The 27,187-nt window shown below is 45.1% G+C and overlaps 1 protein-coding gene and 1 long non-coding RNA gene across 2 annotated transcripts; both read right to left on the reverse strand.

Annotated features, from left to right (window-relative positions):
• Positions 1-8,309: 8,309 nt before the first annotated feature.
• Rassf10 (Ras association domain family member 10) lies at positions 8,310-10,475 on the reverse strand. Its single transcript, XM_042691566.1, has one exon. It carries the CDS (start codon positions 10,382-10,384, stop codon positions 8,873-8,875), a length of 1,512 nt encoding a protein of 503 aa, XP_042547500.1. The 5' UTR covers positions 10,385-10,475; the 3' UTR covers positions 8,310-8,872.
• On the reverse strand, positions 8,310-26,723 carry LOC122117758. The gene is made up of 3 exons (XR_006149229.1): positions 26,711-26,723; positions 18,768-18,770; positions 8,310-8,568 (listed from the first exon to the last, which is right to left on the reverse strand). It is a non-coding gene; the product is annotated as an uncharacterized LOC122117758 (long non-coding RNA).
• Positions 26,724-27,187: the final 464 nt, after the last annotated feature.

Genomic DNA, 27,187 nt, shown 5'->3' on the forward strand with positions numbered 1-27,187 from the left:
CTCAAGTGGTAGTGCTCTAGCCTTGAGCAAAAAAGCTCAGGGACAGCACCCGGGCCCTGAGTTTAAGCCTCAGGACTGGAACAAAAAGAAAGAAGAGATAAAGTAGAAGGAAGAAAGTAGAAGGACAGAAGGAAGGAAGGGAGGGAGGAAGGGAGGGAGGGAGGGAGGGAGGGAGGGAGGGAGGGAAGATAGGAGGGAGGGAGGGAGGAAGGGAGGGAGGGAAGGAGGGAGGGAGGGAGGGAGGGAGAAACTGGGTTTTGTTTGTAGAATTTTCCACAATATGAATCTGAATGACTACACATTCAGAATCCCATTCCATGGGGACTTCTATTCTGCCAGTTTCTTACTGTTATTAGTACCTGCAGAGAAGGAGTGAGGGGGTTACTTTGACAGTCCCACACATGTATACAATGTACCCCAATTAGCCTCACCCCACCCCTACATCACTCTCCCTTACCCCACTCCCCCTTCTTAAAACTATTTCTGCAGGTTTCATTGTTCAATCAAGCCAGATTCTTGATCAAATTCAAATTCACTAATTTGGGGTGGAACATTTGTTAGGTGAGACGAATGCTTCCTGTTTTACCATAGCAGGGAGACTGTGTGACTGGAACTGTTGAGACTGACCTCTCTGTAACAGGCCCAAAAGGGCTTGGGAAAAGTTTTAGGCCTCTGGCCCAAAGATGATGAGAGACACGTGAAGCCAACCTTCTCCTAATTAGAGCCAAGTTACAATGAGCCTGCCTGGATCACCCTAGGCCTAGCTGACTCTCTCAGAGGCATGACTGAGAAGAAAAGGTTACTTTTAAGACTCTGGATTTGGGGTGACATGTTGTATAGTTACTTTATTTTTTACTACAATGATCAGCATTATAATGTCATCAATTTCACTCCAGATCGTGTACACAGTAAATGTAATCCTAACAACACACGCTGGAAAAAAAAATCATTATTAACTAAGTAACACTTTCTAGAATTAAAATTGTATGTGATACCAACATGGAAATGAAGAGAAATCACACAAATAGGGTAGCATGTTAAGGTTTTTGTCTTCCTTAAGGGCAAACAGATTAAGTTTCTAGATTGGTCAGAAAAAAGAAAAGAGAGAAAGAAACCTAAGTATGGCCCTTGGTAAGTTTGGAGAAACAGAAAAGCAGAATTAAAGACACAGCATCCAAATCAGCTAAAGGAAATTCCAGGGGACACACATACAAAAAGAATCACCTTGTAAAGCGCTCACTAGAAATGTAGACCGAATCAGTTGCCAACAGAAGCAACAAGAGCACAAAATTTTCAGAATTTTTCCAATTAACTAAGGGCTTCCACAATCAAAAGGACATTTTTGTTTGTGTTTGTTTGTTTTTTGGTCAATCGTAGGTCTTGAATTCTGGGCTTGGGTGCTGTCCCTGCACTCTTCAGCTCAAGGGGAGTGCTCTACCACTTGAGCCATAGTGCCACTTCTGGTTTTCTAGTGGTTTATTGGAGATAAGAGTCTCACCGCCTTTCCTGCCCAGGCTGGCTTTGAACCACAATCCTCAGATATCAGCCTCCTGAGTAGCTAGGATTACAGGCGTGAGCCACTGGTGCCCAGCCTCAAAAGGACATTTAGTAAGAAAAAAAATGACAGCCAAATATGGTAGTGTCTACCTGTAAATCCAGCACTCAAGGAGACAGAAGCAGGATCAGGAGTTCAAGGTCAGCCTGGGCTATATAATGACCATGCCCTCTCCTCCTCCACCCAAAAGAAAAAAAGAAAAAAATACAGAACCTCAGTAAAGATTTGGTGTTTTGACTTTCCCTGTTCCCATTCCCCTCTTCTGGACCCACAGTACCCTCAAAAACCAGAAGCCCCAGAATCATGGTGAAATTCATCAAATGCTACCATCAATCACAGTGAAAATCAACAACCCTGCAATCGTGGTGGAAACCGGCAGCTCTGAAGCCACTGAAGGGGGACAGGTGGATTTGGAGCTGGTTGGAATCTCATTCTTTGAGAATCACCATTATTTGACTGGTCTGGCACTTGTCTTGCTGGTTTTTATTTGACCTGACCCTTTTCCCCTCAGGGACATTTGTCAAAAACAATTACAGGCAATTATTTCAACCTCACAACTGCTGGAAGCAGTGATAATAGTTGTGTAAAGAAGAAGCTGGTCCAAAAAGATAAAAAAAAAAAGGAAAGTCGGTGGATGAAATATCAACAAGGGCCTTTGAAGAGCTCTGACACGTCTGGAAGCTAGCTGGTCTCAACTGCATTGTGATGTGGGATGTGTGCTTACCCAGAAGGACACAGGCAGTGCTAAGTTTTCAGCTCTGACTGACTTACAGGCTTGGGCAAGTAAAATGAGAGCCAAAGTCATTGTAAATTGAGTCCCAGAAGAATGAAGACATAGCTCAGCACACATGCATGTGCATATGTGCATAAGTGCATGCACACACACACACACACACACAAGCACTCAGTAAAGGCTGGGAGACTTATAGGCATTTAAGAAACTCTGTCTAGTCACTAAGGACTACTGGGAACCCACACAGAGATTCCAATGACCATCTAGCAAACCATGAAAGTGCTACAAAATTAGGCGCAGGTATGGTGGCTTACTGCTATAATTTCAGCTACTCAGGAGGCAGAGATTAAGAGGATTCAGGCTAGCCAGGGAAAAAAAGTTAATGACAAGCCATCTCAACCAATAAACTAGGAGTAGTAGCAAGCACCTGTCACTCCAGCTCTGTGGGTGGTATAAATAGGAAGATGACAGCCCAAGCTGACCCAGACAAAATAGTAAATAGTAAAAAAGATTTCAAACAAACAAACAAAAAGGCTGGAAGTGTGGCTCAGTGGTAGAGTACCTCCCTAGGAGACATAAGGCCTTGAGTTCTAATGCCAGTACCACCAAAAATATATTTTTTAACTCAATTAACACAAGAAAGTCATTTCTCAAACAAAAATTATGATAAGAAAAAAACCATCTAATTGTAATCCCTGTATACATCATCTTTACAATAAAAATAAATTGTTTTTTTAAAAAAAATCAAAGTAGCAAGAACAACAAATCCTTGAAAGAAAAGAGGCATGGAGGACCTCATCCTGGACTAAAACTTCCAAAATGATTAACCAAAATAAATGGGGTTTTTTTTGTTTTTGTTTTTTTGGGTTTTTTTTTTTTTTTTTGTCTGTCATGGGGCTTGAACTCTGGGCCTGGGTGCTATCCCTGAGCTTTCAGTTCAAGGCTAGCACTCCACCAATTGAGCCACAGCATCACTTCCAGTTTTCTGGTGGTTAATTGGAGATAAGAGTCCCATGGTCTTTTCTGCCCAGGCTGCCTTGGAACCCAGATCCTCAGATCTCAGCCTCCTGAATAAATAGGATTACAGGCATGAGCCACCAGCGCCCAGCAAATCTTTCATTTTTTTACGTTGACTGTCTCCAGTGGTTTGGCATGGCAATGGAAAGCTAATGATACAGGCTATGTGAAGCAAATGAGCTAAGCTGGAGGAGGGCCCTTGCACTAATGGAGGGTGACTGTATCACCTGAATGAAGACATAGGATCAACTCTGTTTTGTGGTCTTCCCTGGGAGAGGAGTGCACTTAGGGAGGGATCTTGAGCTGGATAACTAACAACTTTATAAATCCTGCTCAGAATGAATGTGATCCTGACAGCTATATATCCTAGAAGTGTCTGAAAAGTTCTCATGGGAGCCGATGAGCGGGCAGAGAGGCTGGGGTAGCAGCATTCAAAGCAAGCCATGCCAAGTATACACATGTACAGTGGACCCCATGGCATGAGGCCAAACCTGCCCTGCTGAAGGTGGGTGTGGCTCACTCTATGGACACCAGCGGCATTGGATGGCTTATCACTCCACACTTAACTCTTCCCTGATATTCCTGTACCCAGCAGCTCCCCATAAAGAAAGTCCAGTTGAATGTGCTGGGGAGTGCTCAATGCCACCATGGTTGAAACCACCTTCCACATGTGAATGTGGTTAGCACCAGCTGTCTATCCTTGGTGGCCAACGATTCTGCCTTGCAGCTACCACTCATAAGGCATTCAAGCAAAACCTCCCTGATAATATGTGGTTTTAATTTTTCATGAGATTCCCCCACCCCCATCAGCAAAGGACTGGCTTCTCATAGCTACCCAAATACTTACATAGGATTTTCTCCTCTTCTTGTCTTTTGCTAGATCCCCACAAATAGATAATTACTAACTCTGGGATTTTGGACACAATTACTCCCTTCCCTGGTGGAAACTCTTGAACAAGTCTTGCTAAGATCCTTGCAAAGACTCTGGGACTTGAGAAGGTTCTGTTTTCTAGGTGTGCCACAAGCATTCAATGTGTATGTGTCTGGTGTGTATGGCAACTCGGGCACAGGTTGTGAGGTCAGGTTTGCGTTGGGAATAACAATTCAGTCTATCACTGGGTGAGCTTAGTTCCATTGTCTACATAAACCAGAGGTTAGAGCTCCACCTCCATCACATCTTCATGTGCAAAAACTGAGGCCATTTGGAAAACAGTCCATAAAAGTTAGTTCCTCCTCCTTCCTTTCTATTTAGGGAAACAAATTTGACAAAAATTTACTCACTGGGGATTTCAGACCGTCTGGCTCAAACCTTCCCTTTTTAAGAATCAACACACAAACTCAAGTGCAGTGCCATAACTAGAAAGAAATTCCTAGAACAGTCTAAATTCTTAGAGGCTGTTAATAAACCATTGGGATTATATGTTTATTTTACTTAGATTGGACTTTTTGATAAAATTGAGTAGGGAGAAAAACAAAATCAAATATACTTCAGGATGTCACCTTCTAAAAATAACTTTTTCCATTAATCTTGAGATGAAAAAGATAATATGTATTTTCTTTTAATAAATCTAGTTCTCCTACTTTTCTCCTTAATCCTGCTCGCATGGAGTTTTTGCCCCTCCTACTCTCAGAATAAGGGCAGATTCTGATAGGAGATGAGATTACTAGTAGGTTCAGCAGAGTTGAGAGAAAAAAATGAGAGGAAAAACTATCAGTCCTCTTACGGATCTGCTGACCCAGCTTTGTTAGCATATTTAGGACAGTGATCACCAGTCTTAGCTTCCTGAAGCCATAAATGTATTCTTTATGTATTAATACATGCATTACTATATTCATTTTGATGAAAACATGCATGTATATATAACTTTTCAGTACTCATGTTTGAACCAAGGGCCTACTTGTTAGGCAAATGTTCTACCACTTAAGCTATGTTCTTGGCCATGGAAAGTATTTTCTTAACAAAACATAGTATCTAAGGAGAGCTAAGCTGTTTGCACTTAACTGGCACTTTTCAGGAGTTTTTTTGTGCATGTGTGCCAGTCCCAGGGCTTAAACTCAGGGCCTGGGCACTGTCCCTGAACTTCTTTTGCTCAAGGCTAGCACTCTAACATGATCCACATTACCTTTTCTGAATAATTTATTGGAGATATGAATCTCACCGACTTTTCTGCCTGGGCTTGGCTTTAAATCATGATCCTCAGACCTCAGCCTCCTGAGTAGCTAGGATTACAGGCATGAGCTAGCAGCACCCAGCTCAAAATTATATTTTTAAAAACATAAGCAATGTATAAAGTCTTCATAATTCAAAAAAGTCCTAAAGGAGATTTGTCAAATTTTTGTAATGATAGGCATTCGTTGATAAGAGATTTAGAAGGACTTTTCTTTTCTTTTGTTGGTCACGGGGCTTGAATTCATGGCTTGGGTGCTATTCCTGAGCCCTTTTTGTTCGGGGGCTAGTGCTCTACTACTTTAAGCCACAGAACCATGTTTGGTTTCCCGGTGGTTGATTGAAGATAAAGAGTCTCACAAACTTTCCTGCCCAACTGGCTTTGAACTGCAATCCTCAGATCTCAGCCTCCTGAGTAGCTGGATTACAGGCATAAGCCACCAACACCCAGATTTGGAACTTTTCTTTCTTGATATCTGTCATTTTCATCATAAAAATTACAGTAGATAACTTTTCTAATCATAAAAAAATACACATTTTATATAAGGAAGCCAACAGAGATACTATGTGGGACCTTTGGGTCTGTGAAATGTCAGGGAATGGGACAACTCAATAGTTGGCCTCAATTTCCCAAAAAGGATTAAGGCTGTCATGTCATCCTCTCCTCCAACTCAAGGGTTCTTCCCCAGATATTGATGTGGCCTGGAAATTACTTTTCCTGGGCACTGATATCGTAGGGCAATCACTCTCCTAGGATATATATTCCCTCATTACTGGGGTCAGAGGACTAGGGGAAATCCAGGTATATTTGGCACTTCCTATGCAAAGGTACTACCTATAAAAAGCTATTTCATAGTTATAAAGCCCTTCATTAAAAGCCCTTCATCAAAGGATCAATTGTCTTATTGTCTTTCCCTTCCCCCTTCTCTTTTCACCTTCTCACATGAGAGAGGGCCTTTTAGGAATATAATTGATTTGGATGAAAGCAAAAATGAGTCGACTAGGCTATCGCTTTATATAAATAAAGTTGCCTCTGCTGCCTGAAGAGTTGACTAGAGAAATATTCTCAGGTGGTCAGAACAGGGAAGGTTCTAGAAACAGAGCACTAGAAAAATCCCACAGTTCTTCACCCTGTGATGTGGCTTGTTTGCTTTATAGGTTTCAAGTATATTTGCTGACATCAGCAGCCCCTCAAAGTTTAAACAAATAATAGTGAAAAGGAAAACAGCCCCTTTCTGCCAGGCAGTCTTATTCTGCCAACTTCTGTGTTCGTTCTAAGTTAATAAACGTCCCAGAACCAGCTCCCCTACCACCCTGGGGGGAAGAAAAGCACAATAATTAAAAAAAAAAAAAAAACACCAGGTCAGCCCATTGCCAGCATAAACCATTCAGACAAGTAGCATTTGTCACAGTCTAATGAGGATTTTACCTCTGCCTCCAAATGAAAGCTATTATTAACCTTTGGGTTTAAGGAATCGAATGGCTGAGGACAGTGGGTTTCTCTGGTCCCTTCCTTATCTAAATCATGCTCAACACCCAATCCAGAGATGTCTTCGGCACCAGACACAACTGAAAAACCATAATTATGCCAAGTAAGGTCTTTTGAAAAACATCAATTTACAGAACAGCCTTTTAATTCTGACTTTACTTCAAAAAAAAAATCTGAAAACACACACGTGTTGTATAATACCACGGCAGGACGTAGCAGGCGTGTTGCTAAAAAAGTTAGGTCAGGAGGGCAGGCTCCTGTTGGCCACTGAGGATCTTGGAAGCAAACAAGCTTCTCCACAAAGCAAGGTCTCTTAGGCTATCTTCACTTGTTGGGTTGAAACTGGAGCCCTTTGCCAGTTATGCCGATAGCAGGCCCCTGCACCTTGCTGGCACCACACACACAACCCATTGTGGATATCTCTGCAGGACAGATTAGAGCCACATTCCTCAGAAGTACAGCCCTCCAGGGGGAATCCAGCCAGCAGGCTCCTTCCATGGAGCCCACAACTCCTACAACTGATAAGTTTTAATTGAAACAACTGGCACAATTACGCTGAGTGCCCACTGGCTCTCTCGCCAGCTAAGGGAGAAGGTGTCACACACCTCCCTTGACTTATGTAGAGCTGTTTGCCAGGCAACAGTAATTCAAGTCCTTAGCTCACTTTAATATACTTTCACTGGTGCCTTTAAGTGCTGTGGTTAATCAACTTGCTCACCTGAGGTATAGGATAGGATTGTTTTCTCTTTTCCTTTTGGGACCTGATCTGGTAAACACTGTCTCAAATTAAGTTTGAACAAAGTTACTGATTTCCAATCAAAGAAAGTCAGACTTGGGTTTGGGTAAAATTCATGAAGGTCATTGTTGGTTTTAACCATGTCGCTCAATTTAACCATCCAACCTGCTACAGAAATCTTTGCTTTCAAGTCTTTGTTTAAACCAGCAGAGCGCTTTAAAACAGCAAATTTAGATGTGCATAAGAAGTTCTGCAACTTCCTTTTATTTTTTTCTGAAATAACAGTGAGTCAACACAGAAACAGTATAAACTAAAGGACAACACACCTGCCTTTTCAGAAACACAGCCCCAAAGGCCCAGATTAAATTTTAACCAGGGATTATGTTTGCCAAGACTTCATATCTCAAAAGGGTTATGTTTGGCTTTTGTAATAATAAAACGTTATTTGGGAAGGGGGGAAAAAAGAATCCCATTTTAACACATTCTCTAGTAGGAGGAAATAAGAATTAGACTTCAAGACAGTTTATTTAGCCTCTGAAAGAATACAAAAGGCAAATGACTTAGCAGATGGGTAATTCCCAAATCTGCAGAATCTCAGTGCCTATGGGTTTGATCAAAGATGTTAAGCAAGGCTGGGACCAACACCAGTGCGTCCTCTTTGGCTAGTTTTAACATGTTTACAGTCACAATTAACATTCAAGGAATTTCCTTTTCATCCAAGTGTTTAAGAGCGCTTTGTGTCTGCCATAAACGACAGTTCTAGCAGCTATCAGTCCTTCCCATATAGAAGAATAGTGAATTCTCCTTAATACTTTTCTCTTGTTCTGAAAATGGGCTTGGACCACGTCGATCTCCCTGGGGTGTTTGTTTTCTAATATAGGAAGGTTCTCACCTCTTCACTTTTTTTTCTTAAAAGAATGCACACCCAGCTTCCTAGTCTCTCGCCCTCTTCCACACTCACCCCGGAGTCAGAACATCACCCAGTCAAGCAGGTGTCCCATACCATTCCCCCATTCCCGGAGGGAACCAGCGCGAGCTCTGCGGGGCGGGCCGGCCGGCCGGGCGGCAGGAGCTCTGGGCCCCCCACCCCAGCCCGATTTCACATCCCTGAGTTGGCCAGACCACTGCGTGCCGTTAGGGAAATGTGTAGGTCTCGTCTCCCTCCCCGTTTTTTCTTACACAAGGGATTCGCACACGGGTACTGAGTCCGAGTCCTGGCTGTGCATTGAGCTGAGCCCTGTATCTGAATCCTCATCATTGCCGGGACAGCTTTTGGCCAGTCCACGGGCCTGGTCCACCCACATGTCCGCGCAGGCGGGAGTCTGGGATTCCCGAGAGGGTCCCGCAGAGTCGGGAGCCCCGTCCTGAACCAGTGTCTGCTCCAAAGTGCGCCAAGTCTGGAGAAGGCCCTGCAGCTCACGTTCCTTGCTGTCCCACTGCTGCTGGCTGTAATCCAAGTCCGCCTTGACGGCCTCCAGGTCCGTGTTCAGCCGGAGCCCGATGTACAGGCTGGTGCTGAGCTGCGTCCTGACCCGCTCCTGCTCCAGCAGCAGCTCGCCGTCTGAACTGCTGTCGGGCTCTGGAGGTTCCTCCCGCGCCGCCAGCTCCTCTTGGCGACGCTGCATCCACCTCTGGTTGAGCTCCTCCTGGATCTCGGTGGAGAGGTGCTCCAACAACTCCTCCTGCTGGGCCCGCTGTTCCTGCAGCTGCAGCAGGTCGTCGCAGCGCCGGGCCAGCTCCTCCAGGGCGGCCGCCTGCGCCTCGCCGTCCAGGGGCGCCCCCGCCTCCTTCTCCGAGCCTGGCACCTCCTCAGGCTGCTCTCCCGGGATGCACCCGTCGAACTCGATGCCCGCCCCCACCAAGTAAGTGTCCTGCACGTAGTTGACCCCATGACGCCGCATGCGATCCAGATGCACCTTGGCCTCGTAGCGGTCGATCTCGCGGTCCAGCTCCCGCAGCCGCTGCACCTGCTGGCGGATCGTGTGGTCCTGGGAGAGCACCAGATGCACCAGCGTCTCCATGCGCTCCACCGACGCGCTCTCGGGTGGCGACGAACAGGACGAGGCGGTGGACGACGAAGTGGACGAACAGGGCGACGACGGCTGCTGCTGGCGCCGCCGGTTGAGCTTGGCCAGCTTGCGGAAGGCCTTGCGCACCACCCGCCGCTGCTTCTCCTGGGTCAGGGCCAGGCTGGGCCGCGCCGGGGCTCCCCGGGCTAGGCAGGGGCGCTCGCGGCTGAGCACGACCCGCGCCTCGGCGCTGCGGGGCCCCGAGTTGGGCAGCGACGCCTCGCTGCGCACCAGCACGAAGCGCACATTCTCCTGCTCGTCGCCCCAGGCGGCCCAGAGGCGCAAGATGCGCGTCTTGTTGGGCAGGATGCGCTCAAAGCCGCGCCACTTCTCCACGATGCAATAGCACTGCGGGGGCCCGCACAGCATGCCCTGCGGGGGCAGCGAGTCGTCGTCGTCCTCCTCGTTCTCGTCTGGGGGTTCGGCCAGCTCCCCGGAGCCCGGTGGGTCGCCCGCCAAACCCCGTCGCTGGCTGCGTCGCTGCCTCCGTCGCCGCCGGCAGCCGTCCTCCAAGAGTACCCGCACCACGTCCGAGCAAGTGGTGCGGCGGGAAAGGCCAGACACCAGCTTCTCCTCCTGGCAAATCCACACCGATATCTTCTTCTCCGAAGGATCCATGGCGCAACTGGCTCGCAAAGTGGCAGGTCCGGCCGGGTCCTGCTAGCGCGGCTGGGACAACGGCGGGCAGCCCGGATGAAAGAAGAATCCGTGATCCCTGGGGGCCTCTGGCCGTTCGCCCTCCGCTGCGCACCGGCGGCGGGGGTTGGCGCGGGCTATAGAGCCACCGCGCACGCCGGGATGCCGGGCCCCAGCGAAGACGCGCGCGCGGCTGGGACTCCAGCCTCTCTGGCTCGGCCCACCGTGCCCGAGGCCTCCGGGGTTTGCTCCTCCCCCACATGGCTCCACCCCTTCCCGTCCCCAGCGCCCAGACCTGAGGCCCCGGTCGTCGCTGCGGGCCGGGCGCGGCGCCCAGACTCGCCCCTCCCAGTCTCGCCGCGCCTCGTCTGCCCCTCGCTCTGGTTGCTGGCGGCCTTGAGTCCAACTTGCACAAGCTCTTTCGCCAGCCGGCACAAGGAAGGGACTCGGGGATCTCTCTCTGCCGCAGGGTCTGGAGTCTGTACCTCACCTGATATCAGATCAGCTTCGGGCCCCCGACTCCTCTTTTGCATCTAGAGTTGGCTAAATGCATGTTGATCTAAGTTTCTCTCTGTGTCGGGCGTCCTCAAGTGTGGCCCTGGTCCTTCGGGACAGCTGGATCTGGAAAGTATACTTTGCATAGAGGAAAACACGGAGTCAGCCAAGGGGCTGTTAGGAAGACCACTGTAATCGCGTCGCCTGACCAGTTCAGAGCTGTAAGCGCTACTTCAAAGTGGAAAGCCTTCCAGTCTTCCCGGATAGGAAGCCACCATGAGCTCCACGACCAAGTGTAGGTATAGGATGGCAGACTCCCAGTTCCCTGCAGGTCATGTCTGTGGGTCACCACAGGGCCTCGATTTCCCATAGCGTTCTTGGCAGAGAAACTCTTGATTGTAAGTGGAGTTTGGGGCTCAAACCCAAGTTGCAAGCTTTTACTTGTCCGCTTCTATAAAGAGAATCCACCATGGTCATTAATACCTTTGTGGTCTTTTATTTCTTGATATGCAGATGGAGGTCCAGAGGACATAAGAACCAAGTTTCACACCACAAGAAATCCAGGGCCATAAGCAAATGGCCTTGCTTTCTCAGCTGCTGATGAAGACCGACCTTTGTGTGCAAATCTGGCTCTTAGCTTATCCTTAGGAGCACTAATCTGACACACTCACTCTTGCTTCAAGACCTCGGATGGATCAGGTTTGCTTCTTAGATTAAAGCACTTTCTGTTGATTTCCCTGATTCATACAGTAAATATTTACTAAGATTACACTGGGCTCCAGGTCCTGCGCTGAGGTTTGATCATGAACAACAAATCACCAGCCCTGGTCTGCAAGGAGCTCTCCTTCTAGTGGAGCACACAACTGTGTAAACAATTCCGACACAGGTTCTTCCGTGTTGGGCAAGGGAGAGCACAAGGTGCTAGGGGAACCTACCCAACTGCTGCAGTGTCATGGAGCCCCATCTGGGAGTCAAGGAAGGCTTTCTGCCCAAGTCCTTAAGGACCACTGGAGTCTGCCAAAGGGAAAAGAGATGGAGCAAAGAATGGAACAGGTGGAAAGGACTGATGTGCAAAACCAAGGAATCTAGACATCATGGCAGATACTGGAGGTGTAAGGAGCTTAAGCGAAAGGACCTCTCAAGAAGGTAGACAACAGCTGAATGGGAAGGGAGCAAATCCATGTGTATGCATTTGAACTTCACCTAAAGACGGCGAGAGGCTATAGTAAGAGGGTCAAGACTGCCAACTTCCTTGCTAGGTGCGAGTTTAGGAGAAGTATTTAATCTCGTTGAGTCTCAGTTTTCTCATCTATGAAATTATGATACTAAAAAATACTCACCTTATAGAACAATGAGGATAAAATGACTGGACCTAGTAAGTCCACACTAGAAGTTTTATCAAAGGGTTGAAAACCTGGGAAGTATATTCATTTCCTATTGTTGTATAATGAATTACTACATGTTTGGTGGCTTAAAACAACTCCTTTACATTATTTTACTGTTCTGTAGGTTTCAAGTCTTGCTTGGTGTTTTAATTATTCTGTTCGTGGTGTCCCATGGTGTCCACTTCCAAATTCACTCAGGTTGTTTCTAGAATCCAATACCTTTTGGTTAGAGGACTGAAGTCCCCATTTTCTTGGTGGCTGTCAGTAGAATCTCAGTTTCTAGAATGCTTTCTTGGGTCAATTCCACCTCACCTCAGTAAGAATGTCTATAATTAAGAAATCTAATAACAACAGATGTTGGAGGGGATATGGCCAAAAGGGAACCCTACTGCACTTGTTTTAAACTTGTTCAACCACTCTGGAAAGAAGTATGGAGGTTCCTCAAAAGACTACACAAAGGATTCCCCTATGACCCAGCAATCACACTTCTGGGCATTTACCCAAATGATCACAAACAAGACCATACTAAAGCTACCAGCACAACTATGTTTATTGCAGTATTATTTTACCATAGCTAAGATATGGAACCAACCCAGATGCCCCTCAGTAGATGAATGGACCAAGAAAAAAATACATATATAAATGTAATATATATATATATATATATATATATATATGCAATGGAATTCTATGCTTCCATCAGAAAGAATGACACTGCCCCATTTGTTAGGAAATAATTTTAACAGATGAACAGTAAAGCTCAAAAGCTAGGTACAGCTCTCCCTTCTCTTTTCTAGCTCTCTGCTCTTTTCTAGCTCTTTCTCAGCTCATTCCTTCTCTTTCCCAGCTCTCTTCTCTTTCCTAGCTCTCTCTTTCCTACCTTTCCCAGATGCTCTCTTTTCTAGCTCTTTTCTAGCTCTCTTTCTCTCTCTCTTTCCCAGCTCTCTCTCTTTCCCAGCTCTCCCAGCTCTCTTTCTTAAAAAACCAAATTAAAAAAAAAAGCTAGGTACATATTACCATATAAGATGATGCTAAGGGGCTGAGAAGGTAGCTCAGTGGTAGAGTACTTGCCTTGCATGCCTGAGGCCCTGGGTTCGATTCCTCAGCACCACATAAGCAAAAAGAAAAAAGCCGGAAGTGGCACTGTGGCTCAAGTGGTAGAGCGCTAGCCTTGAGCTGAAGAGCTGAGGGACAGCGCCCAGGCCCAGAGTACAGGCCCCACGACCAGACCCAAAAGAAAAAAAAAAAGATGATGCTAAGTGAAATGAACCCCAAGATATGGACACAAGAGGTTTTTCTTTGTTGTTGTTTTCAATGCACTATGTGATTTTTTTTTGTTTCCTTTGTATGTTCTTCTCCCTCTGGTATATCCCCTGTTGTCACTATACTTGATTTGGTCCCCTGCATCTTGTATATACTTTGTCTACTTTGGTGAGGGAAAGGGGAATAAGAAAATGCTGAAACAAGGACACAGGATGACCCATTGCAACAATGATACCCACAAGAAGTGAACTTTACAAGTTTGGAGGGGGAGGGAGGGAGGAGGGGAGGGAAGGGAGTGGGTAACAATGCTTAACAAGAAGTGTACTCATGGGGCTGGGAAGATGGCTCAGTGGTAGAGTGCTTGCCTTGCATGCATGAGGCCCTGGGTTTGATTCCTCAGCACCGCATAAGCAGAAAAAGCTGGAAGTGGTGCTGTGGCTCAAGTGGTAGAGTGCTAGCCTTGAGCTGAAGAGCTGAGGGACAGCGCCCAGACCCAGAGTTCAGGCCCCTCAGCCAAAAAAAAAAAAGCCAAAGAAGTGTACTCATTGCCTTACTCATGTAGCTATAACCCCTCTGTACAGCATCTTTACAATAAAATAAAATTTTAAAAAAAGAAGAAAAAGAAAAACAAAGAAATTTCTGCCTCCATTTTGAAGCCAGTAATGTCAAATAAAATCCATCTATTCCTCCTTCATTTCAAGTTTCTCTTTTTCTACCAGTGGGAGAAAACCACTTCCGGCTTTTTCTGCTTATGTGGTGCTGAGGAATCAAATCCAGGGCCTCATGCATGCAAAGCAAGCACTCTACCACTGAGCCAGCTTCTCAGCCCCTCACTTTTGAATCTTCTGCATTAAGCACAAGACTGGAATATTGTAACTTTATCCAGTATCTGTTAAATACATAAAACAGATCAATGACTGAATCCCACATTCTAGCAACCCAACAGCTCACTACTCTGGAACCTGAACCTTAGCACATCCATACTTTTGTATGTTGTTTTCCTGCTAACTATGATCCCTCTTCAGCAACTGTAGAACTCCTCCTTGTCCTTTAAAAAACTCAGCTCAGCAGGGTGCCAGTGCCTCAAGCCTGTAATCCTAGCTACTCAGGAGGCTGAGATCTGAGGATCACAGTTCAAAGCCAGCCCAGGCAGGACAGTCTGTGAGACTCTTATCTCCAATAACCCACTCAGAAAACTGGAAGTGACACTGTGTGTCAAGTGGTAGAGCACTAGCCTTGAGCTGAAGAGCTGAGGGACAGTGCTTAAGCCCAGAGTTCAAGTCCATGACTGACAGGGGGAAAAAAAAAAAAGCTCAGCTCAAAGATTGCTCTCTCTGAAAGCCTTTCTTTTCTCTTCCAGAAAGAACTGCCTCCCTGCTTTTCTGCCTTCATCAATGCAGAAGTCTTAAGTATTGTGATGCTTTTTTATATCTGTTTAACACAACACTAATAGTCTTCAAGAGAATTAATGCATTGTCTTGCTTGTGTCTTAGTCCCAAGTGACTATTGCATCCCACAAATGGTAAGCTCTCCATCTTCCATGCTCTAGGGAACACTAAGATGCATAATTAAGATGCTCCCTAGGGACAGTTTCTTTTTAGAAGCAGACAGATACATGGAATCCCTAATGCAGGACTCTATGTGGAATTTATCCCGGGTTAATTAAAGGACAGAACAATTGATGGGTCCTGGAAAGGTTGAAGAAGGTGGAACTTCAGTAAATGGAGGAGAAAATCAAGGACATCCCTGGTGGAAGTAATTTTGTGAGGCATAATGTTAAGGTTAAGGTAAGAAACTGGGTGTGATAGCTCCTGCTTATAATCCCAGCTACTTGAGAGGCAGAGAAAGGGGGATCACAAGTTCAATGCCAGATGGACAGCATAGTGAAACCCCACCTCTAAAACAAAAGTTAAAGTAAGTATGCACACAGGCATGAACCAGTGTTCCAGAGGGTGAGTTCTAGAGATCACTATGCCAATATTTGAATACCAGCTTCTTTCCTCTCAACACTTAGCATGACTAGACCTGTGTGGAGTTTCCCCACCTAACAAGCAAGCAGTCCTTGTTGGATGTCTTCTCACTTAATTTAATTCTGACATTTATCTACCCAGAGCCAGTATCAGATCTCACAGATCAAGGGCTCAGTCTGAAAGACTGCTCCTCACCCACTTCACTGCCAATGGCAGGCCCCAGCTTTTATCTGAGCTGCTGCCTATCAACCATGCTATCAACCGTGGTTTCCACAACCCCGTCCTCAGGTATGGTTAATTTACTAACGTGGTCCCTGAAACTTGTAACACCTGCTCACTTTTACTGATTTCTTGTAAAGGATATTATAAAGGTCACAGAAAAGATGCACAGGGGAAAGTTAGGTGGGAAGAGTCCCCCTGCCCTCCTAGGAGCTTACCCTCCAGGAATCTCCCTCCCTGATTTCAGCTAGCCAGAGATCCCCAGACCTAGCCCTTTTGGGGGCGGGAGGGGGGGCGGTTCTAGAAGCTTTGTTACATCAGCTGGATTGGCAAAGTCAACTGGCCATTGCTACTCAAAGTAAGCTCAGGCCCTTTTTCTTCCCAGGAGGGAAGAAAGTTGCAGTATTCTGAGCCCAGGGCTGGTTGCTCGGGTAACCCTTCCCCCATCTTGATACATCAGAGTCTCCCTGCCTCAACGTCTCATTAGCATAAAGACAGGCATGTTTGAAAGGGATTGTGACAAAGACTGTTCAACTCTTCTGGATCTACTTCAGGAATTAAGGACAAAAGGCCAAATGTTTTAACCAAAAAAAAAAAAAAAAACCAAAACACCCTTACTGCTTTAAATCATTTAGGAAATTACATCGACGGCCGGAGCTGTGTGTGAGGAAGCGTGAATGAGACTGGGGTATGTACAGTCATGCACTGCATAATGACATTTCCATCCATGCTAGCCAGCAGTTAGCCAGGGTGGTCCTATAAAATTAAAATGCAGCTGAAAAATTCCTACCACCTCATGATGCTATGGCTGCTGTAATATCAGCACAGAACTCAGATGTTTGTGGTGCTTCTTGTGCAAGCAAACCAGCTCTGCTGCCAGCCATAAAAGTTAACACGTGCAAGTGTGTCCAGTATGTAATACTTGATCATGGTAATAAGCAACTATGTTGGATTTATGTTTGTGGCTTATGCATTTACTGTATACTTATTGTTATTTTACAGTGAACTCTTATAAAATAAAAAGATAAGCTATGAAACAGTACGCCATGTTACGCTGGCCACAGCGCCAGACATCTCTTGTTTATCACATCTCTTGATTGCATTCATTGTTTCTCCTATGCATGATTTAATCTCTTGTACATCATTTTCCAAGGCAGAAGCAATCGCTGATTATATACATTTTATACCCTCAGTGTGCAATCACTTACACCATCAGAGTTTGTGCAAGTATATGCTAATGTCTGCACAATGACAAGTCAGCTATTGCTGAATTGCTCAGAATGTACCCCTATTGATCAGCAATATAAAGGTGTATGTCATAATGCCACTGTAGCTATTTTTTCTCAGCCTTGGTTTTCTCATCTAGAAAAAGAGAATCATAATAGAATCTTCCTTAGAAGTTGCCATTATATGAAATGAAATAATGCCATTATATGAAATGAAATAATGAAATGAAATTATTGAAACGTACATCATTGAAACGTAGCTGGCTTTATCAGCAATTGAGTCTCAGCTCCAACACCATGTCCTGAACCTGGATGTGTATTCATTTGTGAACTAGAAAGAATGGGGTCCTTGACCTTGCTGAAGTCACAGTCAGGATGAGTTTGTTTAGAACCAAATTTGGTTAGATTAGTAACAGATACAGCCAAATGTGTACATGGTCCAAAGACACAAAGGTTTATTTTCCTCTCACATAATAGTCAAAGTAGATGCCCTAGTTGATAGGTGGCTTTATTCCAGTGACATAGGAGACCTGGTTTCTTCTATCTTCTGGCTCCTGAATCCCATAGACTTCATCATCTACCTCTGGCTAAGGGAAGAACAGGAGTCATCCTGTTTTTCAAGGCTTTGGCCAAGAAAGAAGTACGCATCACTTCTGCTCACATCCTATTGGCTATAATTCAGTCACATGATTGTCCTCATGGCAAAGGAGGCTGGGAAATGTAGCCTCACTCAGAAGAAGAAATAGACTTTCAGGAACAGCTAGCTATCTGCTGTAAGAATCTTATATTAAAAAATTAAAACAGGCTGAGCACCAGTGCCTCATAATATAATATAATCCTAGCTGCTCAAGAGGCTGAAATAAGAGGCCATGGTTTGCAGCCAGCTCTGGTAGGAAAATCCATGAGACTCCTATCTCCAATTAACTACCAAAAAGCCATTAAGTAGAGCCCAGAGACAACATTCGGGCCCTGGATTCAAGTCCCAGGACAAGCACACACACACACACACACACACACACACAGATTATAAATCTCATGATTTATGAGAGACATAGTGGCTAACAAACATGAAATAATGTCTATCCTTATCAGTAATCAGTAGAATTCAAATTTCAGGGAAGTAACAGATTGGCAATATTTTGAAATTGTTCATATATACCAATGTTGTCCAAGATCAGGGAGAATAGCCTCTGGAATGTCACTGCTGAAAATCAGTATGTCTATTCTAGAAACAAATAAATATCAGGTATTAAAACTGTGTATGCTCTATAGGCTCTGGAGCCCTTCAACTTTATAGGATCCACGTTAGAGAATGCGCATGCATGCAATAAGACACATGCTCAGCTCATTCTAATTGTTTGGCAAAACACAGGAAAGACTGGAAATGCTTATCAATAACAGAATAAGTAGACAGAAGATGCCCCTAACCTGGAAGGTTTCAACTAAATGAAGTAGATTTCTATGTGCATGTCACAATAAATCTCTGAGCCATAATGTCCACATTAAAAGTCATTTTATAATGATGTATATTAAACACACACACAACACAAATGCATCTACATAAAATTACTCTATTTTTTCCAGGGGCATACATATCTGTATGTGTGCACAGAGAAAAGTGTGAGCAAATATTCTACGTAAAGCAGCAACTACTACCTGGAAGAACACAGGCATTTGCAGAAGGACTGTCAGCCATTTTGTAATGATTTTACAAGAATTAGTCTTCTGTTGCTTAATTATGTATTTACAAGGTATAAGTTTTTTGTAAGTATGTCCATCTTGGGGCTTGAACTCAGGATCTGGGCACTGTCTCTGAGATTTTGTGCTCAAAGCTCTACCAGTTGAGCCATAGCTCCACTTTTGGCTTTTTGATGGCTAGCTGGAGATAAAAATTTCACAGACTTTGCTGCCTCAGCTGGCTTTGAACCATAATCCTCAAATCTCAGCCTCCTGAGTAGCTAGGATTATAGTCATGAGCCACTGGCATGTGGCAACAGAGTATAACTTTTAAAAGTGAGGGGGCTTGGGTTGTAATGGCCAGATGCTAGTTCTTTAGACCTGTCTCAGTCTCCTTTCTGTGGACCAAGCCACTAGGGTTTGGTAACCTCTGTAACTTTGGTAACCTCTGTGACTTGGTAACCTCTGTGACTTTGTTGCCTACACCCTGGAGGACTTCACACAGCCCAGGACTTTATCCCAAAGGCTTCTGAAGATGAAGATGCCCTTGGCTGAGGAGTAGCGAGGAGCATCTGCTCCCCAGAGAGTTCTTTGCCTCTCATCACTCCTTCCTTTTGAGAAGCTTTGAGAAAACAGTGAAGTTCTTTCAGGGTAGCAGAGCCCCTTGCTACATTCTTCCATGTAGGAGCTCAATTGTGGCATGTCAGTTGACCCTGTGGGTTTTGTTTTGTTTTGCTTTTAGTCATCTACCTCACATCTATGAGAGGTAAGATATAGTGCCCTTACCCATGAGGAAATTGAACCCAAGGAGAAGAGATTGGCCAGCTTCCCAGCTCCCAAAGCTCTGGGGAAGTTGGCATTTTGTCTGCAAATGCTACCTGTCCAATCTGTCAGTCATGGTTCATAGCAGCCGGAACACCTGAAACAGGAACTTCCTCCCTTAATTATGTTGAGCCATGCAAAAATGGGTCTAAATTTTACTGCATGAATAATTTCCTTGTAATTATTAGCCCCAGAAAATAATCTGGCCATTTGTGTTTACAGAAACTAATGTTTTCTCTCAAATGCATTGGAGGAATCTGGGAACTGCTAGTCCCATCCGTGAGAACCAATCCTTAACTAGACTGAGCACTGGAATGGGACAGACATGGGGCAATCAAGCACAGAACTCCTTAAAATCAAGTCAGAAGGTCACCTGTCCAGAATAATATGGTGATCATTAAACTGAGTATTTCTAGGTCCTTGTAAATCAGAACCCTTGGGCAGATGCCTAGGAATCTGCATTTAAAACAATCTTCCCTGGTGATTCTTATGGGCCCTAAAGGTTAATCCTAATTATATGGGGAGGAAAGAAAAGAGACAAGAATTCTACCAGTAAGAATGCTCTTTAGGGCATGATGCAATAGCTCACAACTGTAATCTCAGTGACTCAGGAGGTGATGATCAGGTAGACTGTAGTTTGAAGCCAGCCTTGGACAAAGCGAAACTCCATCTCAATTAATAAACCAGATGTGTTGGCATGAGCCTGTAATTCCAGTTAGGCAGGAAACTGTAGATAGAAGGATTTATGTCTGAGGCCAATCCCAGGCAAAAACATAAGACCATACCTGAAAAGCAAAAGAAGCTAGGCTGAGGAGGGGGGACAAAGGGGTCTGGAGAGAGAGAGAGAGAGAGAGAGGGAGAGGGAGAGGGAGGGGGGGGGAATACTCTTTAGTCATCTTGGCCCCGTAAATGGCAATGCTGTATATTCATCATATGCATGCCCAAAAGGGTAGTGATAATACAGAACAGGTCCGAAAGACTGACCCTGGGAGTGAAAGAGAAAAGGAAGGAAAGACAGGACAGAATAGGGGAGGAGCGCCACATTCATTATCCTCTCTGGAATCTTGAGCGGTTTTGTCAGAGCACAGGTTACAAGGTGATAACATGGAAATGCTTGAGTGAGAGGGTCTAAAGTAGCAGTGACTTTGGTCCTCTGAAAAACATTCCAGAGGATGGTTAGCATTCTTAGTCTTCGTTCCAACCAAAGCAGCCTAGGTTTGATTCTCAAATTGTATAAAGCAGTCAAGAGAGAAGTCCCTGTATTCAATGTCCATAACATGACCATTGAGGGCTATGTCAAAGGGGTTTTTTGTCTGATTAGTTTTCATTATCTGTTGTTACCCAATTAATGAAAGGTGATACGATTAATGAGTGTGTGAACGAGACAGTGTCTTCATTGCCACATTTGAACCATTCCCAGCCTTTTTGGGGGTATAATAGTCCTGACCCAAGACTAGTGGCCTTTCTTCATTGTAGAGAAATACTACCCTTGCACCGAGTGCCCCCACACCAAATTATTGTGTGCCAGCTGTTTGCCACTCAGAACACAATATGAGGCCTGTGCTGGAGTTACTGCTATTTTATATATGCAGAATGCTAGTTTGCTTTCTCCAGCATAGTTGACTATATTGAGAGAAGTTGATTTGAAAGGGGGATTGTTTTCATTGCTGGTATAAACTGCAAGAACTGGACAAGCCCCTGTAAGAAATACTGTTTAGGAGAACTTAAACTTGACTAAGTGGAAACTTGGATGTAAATAACGTTCAAACACTGAAACCATATTCCAGGATGTTCTGATTTTCCTCTACTACAGAAGAAATAGAGACATTTGTTGATTGTCGGATTGCCCTTCCATCCATCCGAGTAGGAAAGGAAGACTGCCGGCTAGATAAGAAAAATAGGTTACACCTGGCATCCCAGCAGTCCTTCCTGGCTGGCTGAAGGTCCTCTTTGTTCCCTTCCTGAAGCACGGTGTTATTTTCTTGGGGCTGATGCTCTCACTTAAACCTGGTTAAACTATGGATCCCTTACTCTGATTTTGTGATTATGAGATCTATACAAATGCAAACCTAGAACACAATCAGACCCTTAGTAGCTTAAATCTCTCTGAATAGGAAAGAAGTTACTTGATCTTCAGTGGGTTTTGCCTGCTGGCTTTCTCTTTTGTAACTATTGTTAAGTGATGCTGATGATGAAATCATTGAATAATAAGTCCATTTTTTTTTGCTACTTGAGAATATACATTTAAGAATTTTACAAGACCATACTGGACCCTAAAAAGTACTACATATGGTTCAATAATTCTTCTTTTAAATAGGCTTGTTTTAAAAAAAAAAAGTCATTGGAGCTGGAGATTTAGGTCAGTGGTACAGCTCTTACCTAGAAGGCATGAGGCCTTGGATTCTATCCCCAGCAAACAAGCAAACCAATGAGCAAATGAACAAGTTATTTTCATACCCATGTTCCTAAAAGCATGATCTGTAATAGCTGAGGTGGGAGCAACGCAGGTGTACACTGAAGTATGATTAAATAATGTGGCACTCACACAGACAATGGACTGTTGTTCAGCCTTTAAAAGCAAGGAAATGCTGACACATACTTGATACATGGATGAACCTTGAGAATATCATGCCAAGCATAACAAGCCATTTACAAAAAAGACAAAAGCCTGTATGACTTATATAATGACTTACATAATTGCCTGAAATAGTCACAGAGACAGCGAGGTGAATGGTGCTTACCGAAGGCAGAGGAGAGGAAGGAATCAAGAATTATCAATTAAGTAGGGAGTTTCACTTTCCTAAGTCCAAAAGGGTTCAGGAGCTGTATGGTCATAATGTTTGTTTAACAAGTAAACACACTTCATACCACTGAACTGCACATTTAAAAGTGGTTAAGATGGTTTTATGTTGTGCATATTTTACCACTACTTAAAATAAGATTTTTAAAAAAAGTATTTCAGGTTTTATGCCATATTTCCTACTAAGGGAATAAGACTTTTTCAAGGGTATATAAGATGCTTTCTACATTAACTTCAAAGCAAACGCTGAAATAAGGATACTGGATCCAAAGGGTGCCATCCTGGCCACATGGTGGATGATAGGGAATTGGGTTTAACTGGTGCCATCTTGTCTTCATGGTAGAGACAGGAAAATTCCACCCTCACATGATAGGTGTGCCTGAATTCCTAGAGGGAGGGGTGGGGAATTGGATAATAGGTTAATGGACCTGTCATTCCTGATCTTTGAACTTGCAAGGCTCTCAAGTTTCCTGTGACCTTGTCCCCGGCACTGACCCTATTTAGGCCTGGGCCAGCTCAGGCACCATTATGTTATGGCTTGTGTCTCCGGTCTCGTAGCTCTCCACCAATCATTATGGCATCCCACTCCAGCTCTTCATTAGAGTGGATCTGGTTTGTTGGTGGTGTTTTTCTGCTCTTTCCTTCCTCTCTTGCTCTCATGGCTCAATTTTCTAACACTGTTAATGTTAGGTTTTTAAAAAGAGGTAGCTGAGTAAGAACAGCACCAGCACGCACGTGGTATTTTTACCCCTGGCGCTCACCCGCTTACGTGTTTCTCCCCGCAGCCCTACTTTCCTCAGCCCCTTTGAGTTAATGTATGGAAGACCTTTTCTCCTAGGTAATTTCCCTACTGACAATACCAAGACTACACTAATAGACTACCTTCCTGTCCTAACCTTTCTTAGGCACATGCTGCGCCAACATGCTGACCAGTGTCTCCCTCAGCCTCATCAAGGCCCCTTTCCTACTCCCCCAATTTTGCCTGGTGATCAAGTGTTTCTCAAGACCCTTAATCCATCTGGTTTACACCCTAAGTGGACAGGCCCTCACCAGGTTCTGCTGACAACCCCCACAGCAGTCAAGCTCAAGGGACAGCCCCAGTGGATTCACCTGTCAAGAATAAAAAGGGCTCCTGCTCCTGCCTCTATACCAGCACTGACCTCCAGGTACACCTGTTCCCCCCTTGGGCCTACCAAGGTAAGGCTGTCTCGCATCCCTGAAGATCCGGGTGAGTAACACTCAGCTAACTGCTCTCCTCCCCAAAGACCTCACTACCTCATCCCTTAGGTCACCTCCAAGCCATGGACATCCAATCTTTTCTTTCCAGTAATATATTTGCTTTTCATCTTTGTTCAGCCCCCTGCCTGGGAAGACTTCCTCCAGACTTCATCTAAGAGACTCGCTTCTTGCAGACATGATGGAACTGGCAGACCTGGAAGCAGACACCTTCTCCTACTAGGCCACCCCTCTTCCCCCCCCCCCTTTCCTTTTTCAGCCATGCTTCTCCACCATGCTGGGTGGGGGCAGCAGTTCAGTCAAATTAACTTCTTTTGCTGCCTGAATAGTGCATGGTGTTCTTTTCATCAGCTAATTTCCTAACCACCCCTTTTTTGTGAACTGAACTTCCTTGACACCATGCGAGATTTTTCACCAATACCATTTCTGCCCTTCACATCCACGTCCACACCACTTCTCTACTCTGGTGAGTGAAACTACTCTACGGCTCTCTGTTGCTCAGTCTCTGTCCATATGTGGTGCCACGCCAGAGAGCTCCTACGGCCTTTAGCTGAAAGGCCGGTCACCTCTGAAGCCGAGGACGCTTGGCTTTGGGGGCTTGGCCATTTCTCTCTAGAGGGCTCTGGGGGAAGTCGGGACGCAGCTTCTGCCTGGTCAGCTCTCCTTCACTCACCAGACTGACTCTACAACTTTTTGGCTTGTGCCCTGAAGAGTGCGACGCAGGCTGGGTCCCGGGGACCCCCCCTCTAGGTTCCCTCTCAAAGGCTAGCCATTCTAGGTTTAAAAATTGTCAGAGTTTCCATTTGTTCAGGTTTCCGTCAATGCCTCATGAAACTTCTCCAGACTTCGTCCAAGAGACTTGCCTCCTCCAGACTTCATCGAAGGACTCAACACCCAAGTGACAGCTGCAGCCTGCTGCCTTCTCCCAGAGTGGACCACATCTCAGCCTTTTACCCCTATGATGCCCCTTGCCAGCAGGAAGTAGCCAGAGAGAATCTTTGCCCTTTTTCATAATTATCAAAAGGCTGGAATGTAAGGTCCATTCCTGGACAGCGAACAGACCTCGCCCAGTACCTACGTTACCTAGGCAACTGGGACACCTGGAAGAGGTCACATCCGCATCCACTGAGGTCACATCTTAACCTGATGTAGCCACACCTTTCTCCCACCTGATCCCACTTCCCCTTACCTGGACACACCCTTCCCCACCCCCTACCCTATATAAGGCCTAAACAGGGGCCAGACTTTCCTTTTCCTTGGCCAGCCGCGTGGAGTGCCAACCTTGCCTGGTCCCAGCAGGTCTACTGAATAAACCTACCCCTTACCTGAATACCACGTGAGTGGTGCAGTTCTTACTTGGCTACCTCTTTTTAAAAACCTAACAGTTAAGTGTATTTGAGGGGCTGCAGGACTTTACAACAAGAGTCCACCTGTGGTTACAGGCTCTCCAATAAAGGCTCCCAATTCCACCTCTCCAAATGTGGCTTCTCTGTTTCTCGAGACTGAGTTCCTGTACAACGCAATAGTTTGTTTACTTTGGTAGGCCTCTCAGGAATCCAAATTTCTAATCATTGACCATTGAAAGAAAGCATTTGTGGTACTTCTTTCATGTCCTTTCTCCCAGCTCTGTGTTTAGTTATTTCTGCTGTTAATGACTTTATTACTGTATTCTTTATCCGAAATTTAGGGCAAATAGTTATAAGTTCTGTTAAACCTGAAAAATGATAGCTGAGTATGGTAAGTCTTTACCATAAGGAGTCTGTAGGTCTTTAAGTTGACATGGCATTTCCTGGGACATGGTCCTGGGACTTCAACTCAAGGCCTGGATGCTGTCCCTGCAAGCTTAAAACAAAGATGATTAGACTTTGTCAGAGAACCACACAGACATCCAGGTACAGAGAACAAAGAAAGGTTTATTGCTGGGAAGGGGAGCTAGCAAGACTCCTTCTCACAAGGAAGAAGTGAAAAGAAGCACCCACTATCATCTGAGGTGACCTATATAACCTAGTGGGGTTAGGAGTCTAGAAGGGGCTAGGAGACAGAGCCCCTGGTGTGGACATGTGGGCCAGGGGCTTCATCATGGAGGACTAGGATTTATGGCTGCTGTCCAAATAGTAGATAAGGGTCCTGCAACTAACTGCCCAGACCTGAAGGTCACTCTAAGGGGTTGCCTTAGATGGTGGTAGCTGCCCCAGAGAAGTGCCATGCCTAGGTAAAAGGGGGTTGGAGGCTGATTATTTATTGCCTTTACTATATGGACCTAGTGTTGCCTAGGAAGGGAGCAGGCTAAGCTGTGGAGAAGGGAAGGAGTGGACTAAGCTATGGGAAGAGAGCTTATTTTGCTAACATTCCCAACTCTTTGGTTTTATAAATGATGGGAGACACCCTGTTGGGATTATGGATGAAGGTATCTTCTGGAGCTGCTTCCTGCTGAGAAGGGATGAAGTAGTCAGAGAGGACACCTGACCAGGTACCCTCCCAGGAGCATTTGGTTGACAGACTGATTGGTGAAAGGTCTCATCTTCCCCACAAGGATGTTCTGCCTGTACCTAGCAAGCAAGGCATCACCAAAATAAGGCAAAAAATTGCAGTTAAGGGACCCAAGATAGGCAGGAGTAGTTAAAAGTATAACTTTTACAGGTAAAAAAACCAGCCATTAGGCAAGAAGCCATGGCCCTCCGCACAGAAAATACGTGCTTGGTTGGCACAAGTAAAGTTGCCCCTCTTTAATTCTATATAGCCACAAGTGTCATTTTGGACCTGGGCAGAGGTTATTTTCGAGCATTATAACCCAGGGTGGCATATCACATCAGGTCATCTGCCAGTCTCTCATGTGAAGGCCTTCCCCAGTTATAGGAGCCAGCATAGATGGTATTTATATCTACCACAGGTTTACACACTGGAAGCAAGCAGGACACCAGCACAAATCCCATCTCCAATTCCTGCCTCAGACAAAAATTAGAGGTGTTAGTTATTTGGGATAGGCAAAACCAGATGTCATATTGCATGTGGTCCTACAAGAATTCTGAGGAGAAGGATCCTTCATATTGGTATTTTAGGTTTCTTGGGCTACAGCAGTATAGCCTGTTTAGCACTCTGGTTTGTAAAAACATTTTTCTGGCTGGCAAAGAAAAGCTGATCTCTAATAACCCTAACAGTGCCTACCTACGTAGGCCTTTAGACAGATCTCAATAGGGACATAATCTCAGGTCCACAAACTTTTTTCTTTAACTGATGAATTTATGTGGTTGGTGTTAGCCTAAAAGTCACTGCCACTTAGGACATTGAGCAGATACAGGGGGTTTGAGATTTAAACTATCCCCCACAGTTTACAACCTTAGCTTTTTATTACCCTTGATCACAGATGATTGGCAAGTTCCTACCCAGAAGTAGACAGACATGGCCATTAGAAAGTCATGCTTACAATCTACTTTCCTATGACCTCCCAGCTCTGATCAATTTTTGAAGGGCCAAACACAAATGACTCCACGATCTGACATCATTTCTGCCATCCAGACAGTGGCTTGTAATGCCTCTGGATGCTCCATCATTGCCAGGGTGCCAGGAGTGCCTTTCTCCAAGCTGGGATAAATGCACCTCTGGCATTTTCCTTGGTCGGTCACTGGACTTGAACTCAGGGTTTAAGCACTGTCCCTTAGCTCTCCAGCTCAGGGGTAGCACTCTACCACATT

Source organism: Dipodomys spectabilis, unplaced genomic scaffold (genome assembly GCF_019054845.1).
Source record: "Dipodomys spectabilis isolate Male_0828 unplaced genomic scaffold, ASM1905484v1 ptg000145l, whole genome shotgun sequence".
Taxonomy (NCBI): Eukaryota; Metazoa; Chordata; class Mammalia; order Rodentia; family Heteromyidae; genus Dipodomys; species Dipodomys spectabilis.

Bases quoted from the DNA above. Each gene is read 5' to 3' on its own strand.
- Rassf10 (XM_042691566.1), bottom strand. From the start codon at position 10,384: ATGGATCCTTCGGAGAAGAAGATATCGGTGTGGATTTGCCAGGAGGAG.